Source organism: Tyto alba, unplaced genomic scaffold, assembly GCF_018691265.1.
Source record: "Tyto alba isolate M040663 unplaced genomic scaffold, T.alba_DEE_v4.0 Super-Scaffold_29, whole genome shotgun sequence".
Lineage (NCBI taxonomy): Eukaryota > Metazoa > Chordata > Aves > Strigiformes > Tytonidae > Tyto > Tyto alba.
Window position 1 is genome coordinate 4,601,406 of NW_024881303.1, and position 20,948 is coordinate 4,622,353.

Genomic DNA, 20,948 nt, shown 5'->3' on the forward strand with positions numbered 1-20,948 from the left:
AGATCCTTGCTTAAAAAGGCACCCAGATGTAGTGACCATCACCGCTTTAACTGTTACGCCACCCTGGCGAGGCAAAGCCCTACAAAACTACAGTTGCTTTGGCACTAAGTCTATTAATGTAATTAATGAAGGAGATCTGGCTCCCCACAAGACCCACTACAAGCCACCAGGCTCACCTATAACACAGGTATTTGTACTTCAAGACACATTAATATGCACTAAGGACTCTACACAGGATTATGCCAAGCTGCTGTTCATAAAAAAAAAAAAAGGTATATCAGCCATGTACTTGCATTTGCAATTAGTACTGCTTCTGCCTCAAGGAAGGCAATGTTTTATTACCTCTGATACTTGCATACTATTAATCTGCAATTATCTTGTCAGGAAAAGTGGAAGGCAGCTGTAATCTTGTACAACAAAGATTTGTTCATTGAAGGATTTCTTGTATTATAGATTGTATTTTTAAGATAACACAAAAGGAAATTAAAAGCAGATTCTGTAGAACAGGGTCTAATCAATTCTCATTTCATGCATTTATTTGGGATCTCAAATCAAACAACTGATCATCTTCTCAGAATTTTCTCCAATTAAACTTTGTAAACAGTGTGAGGAAGACACAGTGGCAATCTGGAGATGGCCTACAGCTTTTAATGCATTTTCTCTTTAGCCTGGACTCACTGAGTTTAATCCCGATTGGAATCCCAAGGGAAAATGTCAGTGTCTGTCCACTTCATCTTAAATCCCTCTCAGGTATTTGTCCTTATTGGAAAACAGTCATATAATCAGTCATAATTCTGCATGTTACAGTCTCGTCATAAGGAAGATTTAGCTGAAGAAAGACGACTGGCAGGTCATGACAACAGTGCTGTGACAAGAGAGCTGTGAGGGAAGATGACAGAGCAATTTCTCTGAATTGCCATGGTAGAAATGCATGGCTTAACCACATTCTCCAACATTAAAAATAATAACCCTGGAAAAATAGTCATTTCAGTTATAAATATCAGGGAAGAATCTCATACTATTGAACTCAGTAATAAAAATCCTCCTGACTTCAATGGAGACTTTGCTTACTGGGTGTGCTGGGTTTGTGTGTGGCAGGGGTTTTGGTAGCAGTGGTGGCCCCTGTGAGAAGCTTCTTGAAGCTCTGCCGGCTCCAAGTCAACCCGTCTCTGGCCAGGGCTGAGCCAATTAGTGAGAGTGGCCACGCCTCAGCCAATTAGTGAGAGTGGCCACGCCTCTGTGATAATGGATTTAAGATAGGGAACCTGAGAGGGGGAGTGGGAATTGTGAGGAGTTATGAGAAGGACACCTATGCGAACACTGAGGTCAGTGAAAGGAAGGAGGAATGGGGGAAGGTGTGCCAGAGCAGAGACTCCCCCCCCCCTGCAGCTCATGGTCAGAGGGCAGGGCCACCCTCTGCCACCCATGGAAGCCTGTGGTGGAGCAGACGCCCACATGCAGCTTGTGGAGGATCCTGTGCCAGAGCAGGCATTTGCGCCCAAAGGAGGCCGGGACTCTGAGGGGAGAAGCAGCCCCCACTATTGTAGTTCAGTGCTGGGAGAACTGGAACACACAGGAGTGACCCGCACTGGAGCAGCTCGGGAAACGATGTGGCCCGTGGGAGGGACTCGTGCCAGAGAAAGTTCATGGAGGACTGTCTTCTGTGAGAGGGACCCCACGCTGAAGCAGGGGAAGAGTTCAAGGAGTACTCCCCCTCAGGAGGAAGGAGCACTGGAAACAACATGTGAGGGACTGATCCCAACCCCCATCCCCTGCCCCACTGCAGCACCGCTGGTGGGTAACAGTAAGAGAAATCAGGAACAAAGCTGAGCCTGGGAAGAAGGGAGGAAGGTGTTTTTAAGATATGGTTAATGCTTCTCACTGTCCTACGCTGTTAAGTGGTGGTAGTGTTAGTGTTTGAATTAAATAGCTTTTTTCTTCCCCTAGTGAGTCTGCCTTTTGCCCATGAGCATAACAGGTTAGTCACCCCTACCTGTCCTTATCTTGATTCCTGAGCCTTTTGATTCATTTCCTCCTTCCCATCCCTGCCCTCTGAGGTCAAACCATGACACTGGGTTTTCAGGAGAGGAAAATCAGAATATTTATCTACAATTTAGAAGAGACTCTCCAAGTACCTCTAATGTAGTCTAGCAGAATTCACCTTTCAGCACACCTTTTAAATACATGTCAAAAGCAGCAAGAGCACACAATCTCCCCACCCACCTACCTCATTTAGGCACTAATTTACAGACAGCAGGATGGAGGATGTTGGTTCACTGCTCAATCTTAGATCAGCAGGATGAAAAGATCCCTAGACTTACAAGTGTACCAACTTCCTTTCCGACCACGCAAATATCTTTTCCTGCTGCACTAATTAACTCACCTTTAGAATCCCTGTTTAGACTCTACCATTATGTATGTGACCACATAAACAAATTAACGATATAATTCCTTTGCACATTAAAGTAAGTCTCAAGAGAAAGAAGAATCATTTAAAGCTCAATTTCAAAACACAGACGCTGCCAGGCATCTCACCACATCTCATCATGGAATCCACTCATGGCCTCAATCCTTCCAACATTTACTGTCAGATGGCAACAGTTTTCTTTTAGTAGGCTAAATACTGAATACTCAACCTGCCCTTTTAATAATAGGGTTTGTTTTTCTCTTGCTGTGTAGAGCTCCTGTTAATGGCTATCCGTACAATTCTGAGCTCATGGCATAATACCAGTGTGTGTGATCAGTCAAAGGGACCAATAATTATTTTTTCAAGACCTATTTCACAATGTGTTTCAGAATTCAGCCGCTCATTAACAAAGAAGGGGATTTTCCAAAACATTCTGTGGTAGCTCAACTGTAGCAGTGATCACTCCAAAAATGTCACCCTTAGTCCTTAGCTCTTCAAAGAATAAATTCTGATCCAAATAGAAACCAGTGCAGTGATAACACCTGGAATAGACAGAAGCTGAAACCATAGTGGTACCATTTTAAAATGGTGTTACATCTGGTACCAAATGACAACATCTAAAAAAGTCTCCCTTGTTCATTATTTCACTGCTATATTTTTAGTAGAAACCACATCGCTGCTAGTTATGGTGGGAAGATTGCATCAAGGTAGAGTCAGGGCAGCTACTCACTGAGACAAATGAGGCATTCACTCTTCCACCAGCCGTAACATTATTGTTTCTGCCCAAAAGGAGGGAAGAGACATGCTACTTCTGCTTTGTATCAAAAAAATAAACAAAACAACAAATTCACAGGGCTTGGTGTCTTGCCAACAGCCAGAAGACCCAGTCCAGATATCACAACCTCATGCTTCCCCCCCAGCAGCTCCTGAAGTCCCCAGATCTGCAGCACGTTTGAAAATTTGGAAAGGAGAATGAAGAGTCAGCATGGGACGCAGGAGATTTTGGTCTCCCTTTTCTTGCACAGACATCCCACGTGGCCTTGAGTATGGCACCTTCAGGCCCAATGTGTATTTACACACTTAAATCACACTAAGTAGGATTTCAAAAGCATTCATCTACATCTAAATGCCTTTACGAATCCTGCTTTTGATCTCTTCAGCTATACCCGTATTATCAAATCAGCTCAAGGCTCTACCAGTGCTAGAAATCCACCCCCGTGGTTGTTCTTAAGATTTAAGTCCTGCCCTGCACTGGCTCTAGATCAGTCCCAGTTCTCCCATCAGTACCCATCTCCCATCACTCTCTGGCACGGGGAGCAGGGTGGGGTGGCTGGCTCACACTCCACATCTGCCTCTCCAGGCCCCGTGGACAAGGACACAGAGCCAGGAGCTCCAAGATCTTCTGACTTAACCACAGGAAAGAGAGCAATAACAGCATCGGCGTAGGGAATAAAGATGTAGAAGCTCTGTAAAATGAGAACAGCTCTGCTTCACCTCACAGAGAAAGGGAAAGCAGGCTTATGTTAGACTGTACTTACAGACTTTGGAATGAGGCCATCTAAAGAAAAAAGGGCTGTTGAGTGGATACATCTATTTTTCTATTCTTCCAGTAATACAGCTATACAATTTGTTTTGTACTTCTGAACCAAACAATTGCACATTCACAGTTGGAGGTAGGGTATAAATATTGTCTCTAGCTGATCCCTTGATCCAGTCGTCCTAGCTGAATTAATCACATTCGCAAATCAATCCAGGATTTGTTGCCGTCGGAGCAGATGGCCAGGCAGGCTGCATTTGTGAGCAGGGCGGGCACATTCTCCAACAGCGGATATTTAAAATGAGACATTATTTTGAAGAAATGCTAAATCTCTCTTGCTGCCAGTTCAGCTCAATAACGGCACTGACCTCTAACTTTCTGCCCTACTTCTGCCCTCTAAGGCCTTAGTTAAAGTGCAGGATGGCTGGTGTCCCTTTCCCTTTCAAGTGAATATTTTCTGCTCCATTTTCTTCTGCTGTCTTCCCATGTTCTGCAGAAAAGAGGTGACAACAGCAGATGCTGTTTGGCGTGGGGATTATATTAATTGTTGAGCTGAGCACTGCAGAAAAGGGAAGAGAATCCACATTCATGCTACGAGCTGCCAGCAGCGGCACATAACGGCGGGAACGGTTAACACTGCGCCTTTCAAAAAGCCTTGATGAGACTTCCCCATCGCAGTAGTAAATTTGCCGTGAAAGACAGTCATGCTGTTTTTCCCAGTGTTCACATCTGTTCTGCATTCAGAGTCTTTCTGGCTGATAATTGCTTTCTTCTCCCCTCCATCTCCTGCTGAGGAACTGCTGGAGCTGTCAGGGGAGTTTCAGCTGAGCTCAATCGTGTTCTGTACGAGACATCTCACTTACCACCAAAGGTGAACAAGGTTAACCCAGAGTATGTCTGCAGTCCCTGAAGGAATGAAACATGACAAAACACTCCAGTGGAGATGGTCCCACTGTGTGACAAAACGGACCACGCTGATTAACTACAGCTATGCAAATGTATTAAAATCAACTCTTTCACTTTATGAATGCATTAGAAAAAAAGACATAGAGCCTAGTCAGACCAAGGCAGGGCTGCACGAGATATTGCATATACACACTGCAGCAGCCAGCCTACTGTCCCCACAGGATCCCATAATCTTGGTAGCACTAAAAGGAACAGCAGATGTGGAAGAAAGCCTACAAGAAGTGGGAAGGGAATGGTGGCCAACAGATGCGAATACAATTTTACATGCCAGTAGTGCCCTAACCACCACCAGAGAACATTCAGTGTTTAGTATTTCACCATTTTCCTTCACTGTTTTCCACAAAATGAAAATTGAGTGTTAATAAAAAGATTTAGGTATGAAATTGCTCAGCCTTATGCTCAACCTTTCAACAGAGACCTCACAGATACAACTGTGTATTAATTGGAGAAATTAACAGCTAATGCCAGGGCTCCCTGTACTTCAGAATTGTTGTGTTCATTTCAACAGGGCTGGAAATGAAGCTCCCAATGCCTCAAATACAGCACAGATCAAGCCAGTCCACTACCTTACACAACAGCCCAGAGAGAGGTTCCCAATTCCCCAAGATTGACTGTTGACCCCAGAGATGTATTTTGAGAACTCCTTTTCCTTGCTAGGCTGCAGGAACCTGTATGCCTGCACAACTGGCAGTTCAAGCCTGCTCTTTAGGAACACCAGGGCTTCCTCTCAGATCCCAGAAAAATTCTCTCGTCCGCAGCAGTTACAATTTAAGCTGTGTACCCAGGCCAGGACACAGGACTGAATCCCTGGACTCAATACCCTTCTGGGGGAGAGAGGGAAGCAGCAGCTTCTCCACAAACTTGGCACCATCTCCACAGATCTTAGAAAGCAGCACTTCCCTGCCCTAAGGGAAGACCCTGCAGAGAATGACTTACCAAACTAGAGACGTGCATGTAGAAGCAAAATCCAAGGATCCAACATGAAGCTGAGCACGTTTTTTTCCTAACCAGCCACATCTCAGGAGACTGACAAGTCTTGTTCTATTTTCTGCTGTAACACAGGGACAATCCAACTAGACCAGGCCAGAGCTTTGTTGGGTCTCTACAGCAGCCAGGGTGCCTGCAGCTTCTAAGAGAGGTGCCGTAGCCAGCCCCCGCCATGTCCCTACAGAGATATTGAGGTCTCCCCTTCTGATGTGAGAGGTATTTATTCCTTTTTTTCCCCTTCTTCCCTTTAATCAGCTGTTCTTGAAGAACCATTCGTCTCCTACAGCAGCTTAGCTAGGTTTTTTTCAGAGCTTTATTGCAACATACTTGGGTGACCAAGATGCCATTCGAGAGCCAGATGTGATGAAGTAGCTGTGCATTTTCTCCTCCACAGAGCTTTCACACCTGAGAGGGAAGGGGTTTACTTCTACCATGTCTGATCTGTGACCCATTAATGCCATTGTTCAGCATTCGCAGAAACAATATATGTCAGCTACCAAAGCTGAATTCCTTGGATTATCTTCAGCAGTTTGGGCTTTTTTTTTTTCAACAATATAAGAAAAACAAATTTCCAAGGATTGGGAAAAGAAGAAACAGTCAGCAAGAATGATGAAAAGGAATACTTCAATCAATTAATCTAGTGGTCTCTCGGACAGGAAAGAGAAGAGCCTATGACTGCGAGAAGAAAAAGGTACTACTAAATTCCATTGACTCCTTCAAGCTTTGGGGTCTCCTTGACAACTACTCTAACATTGTTCAGTTGGCACCTGCACTGTGTATTTTATTTCACAGCTCCAGATCATGCCAGGAGCCTCGACCTTGTGGGAGAGGTGCAATATGGAAGTCTAAGTGGCATTTCAGAATGAAATCGAGCCCCCACGCTGTCTTGCAGCTCGCAAGTATACACAGCGAGTTTTGTGATACAAAGGTGCACAGCAGGCGAGGATGACAGCAGTTGTCCTGCTGTACTCCATCAGCTGCTGTCCTCTCCCTTGCTGGAATGGATGGAATTTCCCAGACAGAAAGAGGAATTTTAGGTAGAAGAGCAAGTGAGGGAGCACATTCAAGACTGCCAGACTACAAGTCCAAAGCAAACTCCAGAAAACTGAGGAGAAAGGTCATACCTAGTATAAATAGATTTTCCCTGCCAGACACTCATGCTTGATATGCAATTAAAACAGGGCAACAGAACCTCTTAATTAAACATTTTATTTAAACCAATACAAGCACCATGCTTAGCAAAAAAGATTTGGTTTGAAGTAAACATGCAATGTGAACTAGCAGAGTCAACAGCATATGGAAGTTGTACTGGTTATTGATATTTTCATGGAATTGCCAAATTCTCAAAACTGGCTGTGAACCTCTTGCATCTTTTACCACCTGCAGCACCGGTGCCAACCCTGGCATGTCACAGTACAAGTCACACCAAGTCTGGATCATGTAACAAAAGCAAGAGTCTCACTGAGCCCCTTCTTGCGACCCATCAACTCCATCTCACACTAGATGTATGTATCAAAAAAATACGTTGCATGACATCTTTTTTGAGTGCACTAAAGTGAGGAATTGAACTCCCTTGCTTTTGCATGTTTGATTCTGTTACCAGTTTAACATTGTTTCTGGACTAGCTATTTTACAGTTTAAGATACAAAAATGGAATCCTGGTACAAATGCATAAGAAGCTCCTTTGGAGAAGTGAAAAGGTGTCAACACCTGCATTATTGCCTCCTTTGATAGATCAAAACAGCATTCATGATACTAGAAACACACCTAAACCATCAAATACCAGCATTTAATTTTTTTTTGTTAAAAATATTCAAACAGTACAAGTCCATTTTATGGGCTGACATGCAAGCTCATGCTTTAATTCAGCTTACCATCAATTAATAGGATTACAAGAGCTGTATCCCAGCCATCTATTCAATATTTAAAGCAAACCAGATTAATCATGGCAGAAGTCTCCCTTTGAGAGACCTTTAACCAACTCCAGGCCAAGGATTTTATGGCCAACTTACTAACTCCTGAAAATAGGAGCTCACAATGGAAAATGCTGACTCTCAGACCTTTAGCTACAAAGGCTCCCATAGGCGGCATTACTTAATTTATATTGTCCTTTAGTCTGAACTCTCTTTACAGATCTGAAAATTCAAGACAAACGTATGATTACAGATGGGCAACTTGCTAGTAAAGCACAGTCAGAACATACTGGCCTTTGGAACACAGACACACCTGCCTCCAACTGATCTTAAGGGGGCAGCAGTACAGAAAATACAGTTCTAAAGATAAGGTGGGAAAAGTATGTTACAAAAACAAGTATTATTAAATTAATGCAGGAAAGATTTTGACATAATTAATGTCTTTGTTTTGTCAAGTATTAGCACTACCTGTATCTCAAGAGCCAGGACAGTAAGGAGCAGACAGTTGTGCCAAAACACTGCATTAGAAACGAGGAAACCACAAACAAGCCTAGAACAGCAAACATCCTCTGCACACTCATTCTCCAAGTACCTGCAGCTGCTTCCTCACTTACACAGCTCTGAGGGGGGAAGGAGGTACAGCTACCAAGCAAGGCTGTTTGAAGAATATTGGTGGGCTGAGCAGCATCAACATCACCTTTCACAAGAAAATGGGCTTTAACACTCTCATCAGGATTTGTTTGCTTTCTACAAGACTGGAGGGACAGCCCCGAGGCAGAAAGTCCTTAAGTGGAGGCAACAAGGACATCTGAAGTGAAAGAACTCAGAATGAAGATATAAGCCAGAAGTCGCAATATTTGCTTGTCAGAAGGTGGAGTGATCCAGAGATGAAGAATCAGATTCAATCATTTGACTGCAGCAGCTTCCTCCTCCTGAGAGAGACAGGCCCCTTTTGCAGTTATTTTTGTCAAGACCTGTTCAAGCAGCAGTTGGATGCTGGCAGCCCACCAGTGTACAAAGTACAATGACAAAGTTTATTAATCCAGTTTTCCCCACTGCAAATCAAGCTGAACGTTACAAGAGGCAGATTCCCTCTCACCCACGCTGTACTTTGACATGCTTTACCTTTAGCACAATGCCAACAAAAGAAGATCCTTGCTGTTTCAAGACTGATGAGTAGAATGACACTGTTCTTTAAGCCAAAATCTTACTTATACAATGTTTGTCACAAAAGACGTTGGTTTTATTGATCTGTAGTACAGAATGATCAAGCAACAGTTTCATAAACAACATTTTTTTGTTCAGGGAAATTAAATTGGTTTTCCAGTTCACTACATTAACACAGAAATTTAATTTTAATTACAAGCATTTCTTCCCTGCATTGAAAGATCAATTTAATTGGATCACTCTGACATGTATTTTGAAAAGATCCTCTCAAGTCAGATTTGGATACAAATAAATGAGCAGTAATATCAAACCAAGGAGAGATCTACCAACACTGATGACCTTTGCAAATTAATTCCTTGTGATCTTAGAGGAATTAGTGTTTTAACATTAACACATGTTTACAAACAAAATAAACCGTCTTTCAGCAAAGGTTTCACAGCATGAAATACTGGCCTCCAAATTTAACACTGCATTCCTTCTCTACGAACACATTTGTTAGGGCAGCTGTATTTTAAGGTATATGATCAACAGGAAGCTGCTCTTACGCAGATACTTATTCAGTAGCACAACAAACACTCATGAGCGAGATAGTGAGATACTGTCACGAGTACTCCTTCTGCCACTGCATGGGCTGAACACGTCCCATATCAGACAACTACTCTATTCAATATAAAACAGACCTGTAAAAAGACTGGTCATTTATAAAAGTTAAATACTATTTTCACATTAGAATATTTGCTGTTTCAAAGAGATGAACCGTAAGTAAATGAAAATCAAATTATTACTTATGCAAAAGCTTTATCTGGAATGTAATTTTGACCAACAAGCAGTTAAGAAAGTTAGAGACTGTACTCAAAAGCTATGTGTGGCCAACTTTTATAACAAAGAGATATAAATCACTCAATATCATGAAAAGCTTTAACTTCCTGACTCCTACAAAAGGAGCAGATGACTGGAATTTTAAAGAAAAAGAGGTTAGCTAGCTTTTCTTTTTTTTTTTTTTTTTACAGATGTCAACAGCAACACTAGGCACTAGGAAAAAATGTTGCTTGGATTCTTTAACAAAGTTTTTACCAAATTTGTAATAAGTGGCAGTGTAAAATTCTCAAGTAATTTTAAAGCTAACAAATTAAAGGCACACAGTATTAACAGGTGTTCGTATAACAGGAAACAAGCAGAGGTAAACTTCTTAACAGTGTAGTAAGTTATATATGCAAGACATCTGGTACAAGAGTAACCAGAGTTGTAATTCAGCCCTTAGTTATCATCTAGTTCCTGTAAGACTGTATTAGCATGAAAACTGGACAGTCAAAGCTTTGTCCTGAAATTTAGTAAGATTGACTCAGTTAAATGAGGAATTATTGGAATGACAAAAATTAGTTCCAAGAATTTGCAAAAGATCACATGGACTTGATAGAAAGATAAATGGCTGGATTTGCTGTAGAAGGATTTTTGTCTTTTTAATACTAAATGCTTCCAAGGAGTAGTTTTCAAAATTGAGATGACATTAAGTCAAAAAGCCTGAAAAGTAAGTGACAGTACATAATTTCTGCATATAAATGGCTAGTACATGTCATAAGGATGCATTTGTAGCTCAGAAAAAGTTAGCGTCAGCTTCCAAATTATGTTTGTAGATAGTTATAAATCCAGAACTGAACTATTTTAGTTATAGAAATATTAGTCACAAGAGTGCAAAAGGAGTCCCTGCAGAGAAGTATTCCCTTTTAACAGGTACAAATAAGGAAACACCTGCAAAGATTTGTTACTTCAAGGAGACAGACCTGCTATTCTTTGCACAAACTTTGCACAAGATATATACTGCAGGAGACAGATGTAAATACAGTGCATTTTTAGAAGTAAGTATTCATGTCTGGTTCCAGTATTATCAGGATGGTACATAAATACTTATTACAGAGGTTTTCTTAATGGAAGAAGCCCAGTTTCTCACGCAGCCATTCTTCAGTTAGGTCTTCTGTATTTCTTATTTCAAATACCTAAACAAAATTGCATTGTGTAAATTCTTGAGGTGATGGTACTTGAAAGGGATAAGCATACAATGCAGTCAACACCTTTCCATGCTAGCTGTTTGAGCCATAATAAACCAGTAACCAAACTAGAGTTTTCACATGCTTCCTTGAAAGGATTGGTTAATATTCTAACGTAACATCAGTGGAAAATACACAAGACTAAGTGGCAAGGAACATTACTAACTTGAACAAGAATCCCCTAATTCCTATTTCTAAACTTCATTCTTCTCCTTTAGGAATATGTAAGAACAGCACATGTGCTACATTTTAAAGTTATTCTGAAATGGCACCATCTCATAAGCAGGGTCTCAGCAAGAAGATTGTCTATTTGAAGAGTACAAATGAATTTCACCTCTGGGCTGAATTAAGCCCAAAGTTCAGGAATTTTGCTCAAACCAAGACATGGTTACTCCTTCTTGAACTGAAATAAATCCATAGTATCTGGTACCATACTGTTTTCCCTGTAAGAAACAAGCCTAGAATACCTCAAAATAGAAAACTTGAAAAAACAAACAAACAAACAAAAAAAACAACCCCAAAAAAACATACCAACCCAAAGCTTTGAGGATGTCTTAAACAAACTTTTAAGCCTTGAAGTAGAAAACAAGACTGAAGACTAATACACTCTTTACATTCCATATGGATAATTGTTTTTCTTTGGGCCTTTATTGTTATTGTTTTTGCTGTTGTGGTTTTTTTAATACCCTTGAAGACAGGCTAAGTTAATTCTGTGCTGCTAACTGAAGTCTTTGAGATGCCCACAAATGGATCATCTCTTCAGAAGAGTAAACTAAGTAAATTTTACAAATCCATGGGCCTTCTAAAGTGTTCTTCTAGACAATGAAAACAAGAAAAAAATGTTTTAACTGGAGATTGCTGTTGCTCTTCTGACACCACTGAAAATAAAGCTGTCAGCACTAAATTAGTTATCTGCCTTTCTAATGGTATGGAGACCATAGCTGCAAAAAAGCATGCTCATGCCAAAAGCACGGATGGGATTTTGTCAGACTCACAAAACAAACTTCTCAGTGAACCTACTGTTTGGAATGAACTTCCTATGTAGTCCTGTCCTTAGTCATTTTACCATTTTATTCTTCAGGAAACAATTCAAGTTTTTTATCTTTTCTTACTCATTTCCCACCTCTGCTGGAATGGGCTCCGGACACTGCTTCTTGTATTTAGACAGTGATCCACTACTATCAACTGATTTTTTTTTTTTTTAAGTAAAAGATAGGGAAAAAACACAAAATTCAGGTAGAAGAACAGATCAGCTTAACAGAAGCCAAGCTAATATGCAAACCACTGAAAAAAACAAGACAACTCAGTTGAGTCACATGCAGAAATCACTCGAGGAGAAAGTCTCAGCATGAGCTAAAATGAAAGACAGCTCAGTGAGTGGCAAGAATAAAGCACAGCTGAAAAGAAAGTAAGCAACCCAAAATGGAGACAGGCTATCGTCTCCAGGTTCAGAAGGAAGATGATCATGGACCTCTAGATCCACTCCTGGACTCTCATTCAAAAGCCTTTCAGACTGAATTTCTCCTACCTGACAGGCGATAGTAACTCAAATACAGCTAGGCCCCAAGTTTTCACCTTATCATCAACTCTTCCTTCTTACTGACTGAAAAGTGCCTTCCTCCTCAAGGAATTCCTCTTTTCTATCAAAGATGCTACAGTTCTCAGGCTTCTAAGATGCAGTTTCAACAGACCTAAAAAAGAGATTTCTTGGGGCTGTATTGATTACTTCGACCATCTTCTATCTTCGTTTCCCTTCTATTTACTCCTGTCAACCTGACATCTAATTTAAAACGGAGAGCTCCTTTCTTACAAGGTACAGCTATAAGAGGGAGAAGTTCACAATTCTTTTATTGGCCCAACATGCATTTTTACTAGGATGTTAAAGTACTCAGTCAGGGTAAGGAAGATGAAAACAGAACGGTGAAGTTATTTCATAACGCATGAAAAACCTTAAGTGACCACCTACTCTAGTTAGCTTTACTGGTTGAAATAAACGGTAAGCCACCTAGGTATCTCCAAAATGACAATTAGGTGGCTTTTCTTTTTTATATTAAAAAAAAATATATATATATACACCTAGGCCTACTGAATGCAGTGATTTCCTCAGGTCTCAGTACTGGAGGAAGCAAACAGGGAGATTTAGAATTGTTCAGCACTTGGCACATTTGTTACTTATTCTGAAAGCTATGTTTTGCAGGCATACAGCCCCCGTAAACCATGCAGCAAAACTAGTCCACACCACACCATGCTAAGCCTTCAGTCTGTTCTTTCCATCAATAAATTAGTTCCCCAAAGTAAATACGTCCATGCTACCAATAGATATTTTAGAGAACACCGTTCTCCCTGTACCCCAAAACTCCAGAAATCCCCACATATATTCCTCTCTTCAATCTTCCTAAACCAGAATCTGTTCACTGTAATTATAAAGTTTAGCAACACCCTTCTTGCGATAGGTTCAAGCAAGACACAAAGAGCTTCTACAACCTGCATTTAAGGGGGAGACAGTTATTTAAACTAATCTATTATACCTTAGTGAGTTCAGCTGTCTGTACAAGTTTATTCTTGCTTCCAGCATACATCATCTGCTGTTCAGGCTTACATCCTGTAGTTGTGTGGAAAAAAAGAGGTTTTGTTTAGTTATTTTACAGCAACACTTCAAAAATAAGATTTGTTTGGTTTTTTTTAGAGAATCCAAATTGAAAGCTGAAGTCTTCATTCAGAAAAGTTACCTATTTCTTTATATACATTATCACCCTTGCTCTTGCTTTCGTATCTAGTATCTGAAAAGCATTCCCAGTAGTAACAGTTGTGCAGGTTGAATTGGTGGTCTCAACATACACCCACATTTCTGCTTAGAGCTAACATCAAATATTGCAGCAGCCAAATTGCTGTAACAGCCAAAGCAGCAGTACCTCCTGCCACTACATTATGTGGACTACACTGCATTCAATTCTTCACTCTCTTGCTACTTCTGGATGATTCCCATGTTTTTGCTAGTTACAGTTACACAGATCTTCACAGCATATGCCTTTGAGCTGGAGTCAAACAGAACAAATCAAGCCAGTTTGAATTCGTTGTTCCTTCTCCTAATCTTTCCCCAAATCCCCCAACTGAATCAGCAGTTCAAAACTACTCCCCCACCACCACTGAAAACAGAGCAACTTCAGTCACAGTTGAAGTTAACCACTGTTTAGAGTCTAACAGTTGAATGAACCTGGACTAATGGTTCATTGTTTCTGTCTCCACTATCAGTCTAACTACTAAAGTTTGCAGAAAATTTTTTGAAACAGAAAAGGTCAAGAAAAAAAAAAAAAGGCTTCTCTTTAGAAGGTGCTTGATAAGAGTGTACTTTTAAATCCTGCCACCCATAAAAAACATTGTCTAAGCTCTCTTTTCCTAGGAAGTAGTACCAGTCTGCCTGCTTTGCTATTTCAAAGTCTCCCAGGAAGTTTCTCACTGTTCTAACTCGCAAAATATCTATCCTTCAGAAGAGAAGTAACACCCATGACATTCACACAAAGATTCTCACATAACTACAGAAGAATATTCTCACTAGTTGCTAAACTCTTTTACCTACCTAGTTATTCTAGTTCTGAGTAATGAAGGGTAAAACAGTGCAATCAGTTTATCTTCTTCTAGAGGATAACAAGGATAATCCAGTAATACCAGCAAGCTACCCTATTACAATTCAGAAGACAGATGGAAGCCACAGGAGCAATGCAGCTCTAAGTCAAAATCAAGTCACGGGTTGTTTGGCTGCTATTAAAATTACAGATCCCTACACAGGCATGTTTATGTTGAGGGTTGCTGTGACACACGCAGAGGAAGCTATTTCTCTGTATAAATTTGGGATGATTTTAGATTACAGTCTTTCTCCTTGAATATAGTCTGTTCACCCAGCACTTTCACCTGCCCAGATCTGGTTCATAGAGCCCTCTTTTCCTCCTTTTCACCCATAGTTGTGACAGCCCTTTAGGCCCTCCCATCACACCACTCTGGAAGCATCCTCTGTTGCTGCCCATTGCATACAGGCCCCCAGAAAACTCTTGAATCCCATCCTAACTTGGAGTCCTGCTCCTTTCAGGGTAGATATAGGTTCCCAGGACCTTCTGAGGAGGAGAGGAATTTCCTCCCACCCAGTCACTAACAACCCAATAGCAAGATGGACAGAGGTGAAGAAAACCCCTCAGGAACAGGTGGTATCTTCTAGCCCTCTCCTCACTCATTTCCTGAGCCTTGTCTGGTCATATTTGGGGGATTCCCCAGGATTTGAGGAGAGGGTGACAGGAAACACGTCAGGTTAAACCGACATGAATAGTTGCAGCGTGCTCCTGCTCCTTTCCAGTAGGGCATTGCTGAGCACACCCCTGAGAACACAGCAGGCAGGCACATTTAGAAAGACACCTTTTGGCCAGCTATGCAGGAAACTAATGCTTCTGTTCAACGTTTAGAAACAGAAAATTCAGAATCCCTGCTATCACATACCCTAAGTGCCCTAAATGTGAACTCAAAACCAGTGAAAACCTCCAGCAACTAGGTAGATCTGGGCAAATGGAAGTGTTTACACTTGTCAGGAGCTGATGGGGAGGATGGAGCTAATACACTATAAATTTCTCTCTGCCAAAGAAGGTCTGCAGATAATGCCATAGCCTTGCAGTGGCATAAGCAAATCTAGCCTTAAGCATATGAACCACTATCCAAGCATTAAGCACTCATTTTAGCTTCCATAGCAAAGAATATTCCCATATTTACAGCACACAGTAGCTACTATTCACAATGATCACTCACCAACTGGACTGGAGAAGATAAAGCACAATGGATAAGAAACTCTTCCATCATCATGCTGATACTTGTAACTATACACAATAAATGTTTTTTCTGAAGTTAAAGAAACTAAGAAATCAGTGATTAGGATATAATTCTCAGTTATCAGAGCTTGATGCAGACACAACTAAGTCTTGCATTCTAGAAGATGCTTTAAATTTGGTATGTAGTCTCACTGACCTGCTTTCACATCCATATTTGACTTTCAGAACTGACCCCACCTGTCTTTGGAAATCTCTACCACAGCTGGGTGTGAGAGCTGCCTCTGTATTAGTTTCACATCAGAGAGCTAAAAATCACCCTTTCATCTCAAATATGCCTCTCTCAGCTTTGTAAAAAGACTTCCCACACCCACCAATGTGTTTCTGGCTTAAAGAAAGCTAAATTCTTTCTTTGCAGACTAAGCACTTCATTGTTTCAGGTGAATTTGAACTCAAGTTTTAGCTAGGATTCATGCCTTACAGCCTCCTACTGCACTACCGTCATGAAAGTTAAGATTCAGAAAGGCACATGGAATAGTGCTAGCCAGCTTTTGAGGATAATGGAGGCAGATATTTTCTTCACTTATAACAAGTACACTTCTTATTTCAACTCATTAAGGAATAATTTACTTGTCTCCCTTTTTTTGTTTTTTTTCCTTAAAATGCAGGGATTCTTCACTAGATCACACGCCCACAGCACTCACAGAATCAGTAACTACAGCAAAATAGCAAGAGCCACACGCTGAGAAAGTACCGAAAGAGATCCTAAGTTACATAGGAACTGTTCTATATTTAGAAGTAGCCACATACAAAACGTACATTTTACTCCTTTACATTAACAGCAGCGTGGCTTTGCTTTACTTCCCCAAACATTATATAGTCTAAAAGGAAATAAAATCCCAGGAAAGGCTTAAATGTGTCAGTCATTGTTTCAACGAGTGGGACAACTGTTCAGTGCGGTGTGAGAACTGATCCCTGGGTTATCTCACAAATAAAGTATCAGTAAAGTCGCATTACAGGCAAGTATTAGCCTAAAAAGGTGAAGTCCAACTTGGAACATTTTGAACAGCTTCCAGGAGTGAGTAAGACCAAATGCCAGCAGCATAAGAAGGATATCGAGGTTGTCTCTCCGGCAGCTCATCTTTTAGCTCATCGGGAGAAATACCCTGGTAACATTAAACACAAGCAATATTTGAACAAATCATCTTGCACTTGAAGGTATACTATGAAGGCTAAAGCAGAATAATGGAACAGAGACACAGCTGTAAGTTAGATGTACATCTATAGCTGAACTCACAAGAATCTCTCATTCAAATTACCAGAGCAGTTTCGGAAAACTTGTGTGCTAATAGATTCCTATGACTAAACACAGAATTAATGTTAGCACGAATAATCATCCCTATTTTAGGCATAATGGGTTTAGAAAACATTTTTGGCTCTAGTTGGATATGCTGGCAGCTACCATGCTTTTCTAACTCTAGTGCTAAACAGAGTAAGCAAGCACACATCAAAAAGGATCTGTTAAAATCAGCTACATAAATGGTGTTTTTAAAAAAGTCGGTCCTTCCTCCTTGAGCAAGCAAATAAAAAGTGCCCATTTTATTCAAATATCACATTAACTTCTACATGATAGGGAATAAGAGCTACGGCTAATGCTCAAATCCCTGGGAAGGATTTAATTTTGCCCTATGTACCATTAAGAAACACTACACGCTGAGCTGACCTTATTATGCCACCTATCAAATTTAGAGTCTGCAGAGGATTAGCAATCCTAGCTTCTAATTGATGGCAGATCAGCTCAGAGTCAAATATGCAGATCTATGTAGAAACACAGCAGAAATCTCTTCAAAAAGCCAGCAGGTGCCAAAGATGCTTTTTGCATAGTTGTATCGTAACAGCTTTAAAATAACTTTTTTGTGCAATTAATTAGTCAACGCAATTGCTTTTCCCTAGTTCCACTATTAATAGTGCTGTGCTTTACATGCAGAGTGACCATGCATTTAAATAAGCTCATGACCCAAATTAGATTAAGAGTTTGATAACAATTTGAAACTAAGGCAGTACCTTAGAGACAACAATACATTGCAGGCTGAAGATACTCTTATTTACAATTCATTTAACAAACCTCATGCTCCTCATCCAGTACCACCAACTGCTTATCCTTGTCGATTTTCACTATAAATCAAAAAACACAGATCAATGTTTAATCGATTTATACAACTTATGCATGAAGCATTTTAACATTCCCCCACAAGCATATTCCTTCTGCCTCCATTCTGCTCCTTCAGTCTATCCCATGACTTCACAAAATCACTGAAGAGAAGTGCACAGTCTAAGTGCTGTTCATTGCAATACATTCTTCTCAAATTTCAAAGACAGAAATATCAAACTCTCCTACTTAAAGGCTACAAAATTTACAACCTCAAAATGACTGTGCTTTGACATTTTTTACTATCATTTGACAAACACTGGTAGACTCTGAGCTGCAATTAAGTATAAACACTAAGAGCAGATACAGTCTTGTATCATATGATTAGTGTTGCTTTACTGTTCAAATAGGCAGAACTGGAAGCACTGAAGTTCATACAAGAAACAGCCTCTTGGCTCACATTTACCTGTCACAGCAGCAACATTACATGGAAAGGAAAAGAGGCAATAGGATTTTCTGCAAGACCTTGCAATTTTTGTCAGACATGTTTTTAACTTACTTATAATGGCAGCATTGTTGGTTTCTTTACGAAACCGGAATTTTCTCAGTTTCTCCACCAGGTCTTCAGCAACATCACAAACCACCAGAGTTTCACTCTACAAAAAGGAAATGGCAGAGGGGAGGGAAAAATAAATCCTTCTAGTAAACCAGAAAAAAATCCCCATGCCACACGTATATGTGTATAAACCCTACCAAGCAGAACTATATGCAACTCATCCAGTGTTTCAGAACATATACATAAACCATAAAAAACACAGATGAAAGCAGTTTTTAAAAACACAATAATGGAACACTTATCCATTTTAATATCCCTCCTCAAAGCCACACAGTTAACTGAAAATATTTTAGTAGCTATTCCTGAAGTGGGATTATTCTCACAGCTCTTAGAAGAAACAAATTTTACAGTTCATTTGTCAAGAAAAGTCCTGAAATAAGGAAGCCCCTTAGAGTGGCAGTAAACTGGCTAAATTTACACATTTAAAATAATAGGAGCTGAATTAGTATTTCGGAAGAACAGACAGTAATCGAGAGTCACTGTTTATTTTTACCCACAAAAATATTAACCGAATTATCAAGATTTACACACACAGAAAGCATTTAAATCACTTTAATCAAGAAGCATACATATTTTCCTCCCATGTGGTGATATGTTACTAACTCTAAGTTTTCAGAAGAAATGTCCAGATAACATATTAGTCATCACACTGAAGATGGGGAAGGAAATGATTATTTCACAAGCAACCATGCAGGTTATCTTCCATTACACATGCAATTTTTAAACTGTACCAAGCCAACCACTGCCATTTCCTGAGCAACATTTTATAAAATACAACCTCTATCACCACAGTTAAAAAATGCATACCAGCTAGACAAAGAAAAGCTATTTAATATCTTCATCTTATTCATATTATTGTATTTATAAATTCCTAAGGCATCAAGGCTTTTGTGCCAAAACAACTACATTTCAATACTTTTTAAAACAATTGCTCAAATAAAAAAAAAAAACAGTTGCAAGATTATCTATCATAAGCTCTACTAGAAAACTATTTCACTGAGACAAATCACCGCTTACAAATCAGAAGACAGTTGTTACTTAAAATCTGAGGTCTGTCTCCTCATGTTCAACATTGGCTTGTTTGTGAGATCTTCCTCAAAAAGCAGAGAAGTGTCTTTCCTTCCCCATTTCCAAAATCACCTTTCCAATATACTATGTTTGTTGTTACTCCTAAAAAGACTTCCACCTTGACTAAATTCTGGCACAAAACCTTGTGCCTCTGCTTCCTTTTAACAGCTGGAAAGGAAATCAGGCTGTGCTGTGACAGGACAGGGCAGGCACTGTGTGTGTGTGCTTTCCCTAAACTTTGAAGGTTGTTTTTGGCTCCCTCAGATCCACAAATGTCATTAATACCAAACAGAATTCAGGGCTGCGTTTTAAAGTTGGAAGTTATAGTCTGTAACAAACACTCTTTTCTGAAGGAAGCATTTCTTCCTGTGCTCTGAGCTCAGCAGTTTCCTAACATCTTCCAGCAGATACTGCAGGGTAAGCAGCGCTCTTGCTCATACCCGTGCAGTCACATAAACATAAATTCCTAAGAGAAGTTGAAAGCTGTGCCTGTAAAACACATGGTGCCATCAGATTCAGATCATCTATCGGGGCTAAGCTAGCTTACTAGTGCTTGATTTAATAAAAACTAAAGGAAGTCGAGAAACAGGACTGCACAGACAGCAGGCACACCTGCCAGCCTGCGCTGTGTGTGTGTGTGGGGGGGGGGTGTTGCTCTCGGTTAGCCTCAGCCACCATTCAGACCAGCATTAATACTTTAAGATTTTCAGAAACCGATTTAGCCGTCTGCCGAACAGCCCCTGGCAGGGCAGGTCACGACTTCCTTTTTAACCAGCTGTTTCTTCACTCTCCCCCCGCGGGCTGCCAGCGCCCGGCAGAAAAACAACCGCGGAGGTCCTTCGGCCGGCGGGGCAGCAGCTGAGCACGGCACGACCCGGAGGAGCTTCTGAGGGCGGCACCTTCCCGCAGCAGCACCCCCAGACCGGCGGGTACCGGCTGGCCCTGAGGAAACACCAGGTTTCCCCTCAGAACTTCCACCCCTCACACCCCATCCCCAGCCCGACCCCACGGGGACACCGGCCTCCCGCCTCAGCGTGGGGGGACCCCCCCCCCCCCCAATCCCGCGGAGGCGGCTGGGCTCCCCCCGATTCAGTCTAACCAACCCCCCCTCCCCTCCTTTTCCCCTCCTCAGGCGGCGCCGGGCTCCTCTCACCATCTTCGCGCGCGCGCAACCGCCCAACCGCCGCCGCCTCGCGCGCCAACAACGGAAACCGCCGCGCCGCCGCCACCTCTGCCGCTGAGGCTGCGCACCCCCACTGCGCCTGCGCGGTGGAGGCCCCGCCTCCCC

The 20,948-nt window shown here is 41.2% G+C and overlaps 1 protein-coding gene across 1 annotated transcript; it reads right to left on the reverse strand.

The window, feature by feature from the left end:
• Positions 1–9,031: 9,031 nt before the first annotated feature.
• Positions 9,032–20,929, reverse strand: GMFB (glia maturation factor beta). The gene is made up of 7 exons (XM_042799104.1): positions 20,814–20,929; positions 18,536–18,632; positions 17,953–18,002; positions 16,944–16,993; positions 15,811–15,893; positions 13,551–13,624; positions 9,032–10,971 (listed from the first exon to the last, which is right to left on the reverse strand). The coding sequence occupies exons 1-7, from the start codon at positions 20,814–20,816 to the stop codon at positions 10,900–10,902; spliced, it is 429 nt and encodes a 142-aa protein (XP_042655038.1). The 5' UTR covers positions 20,817–20,929; the 3' UTR covers positions 9,032–10,899.
• Positions 20,930–20,948: the final 19 nt, after the last annotated feature.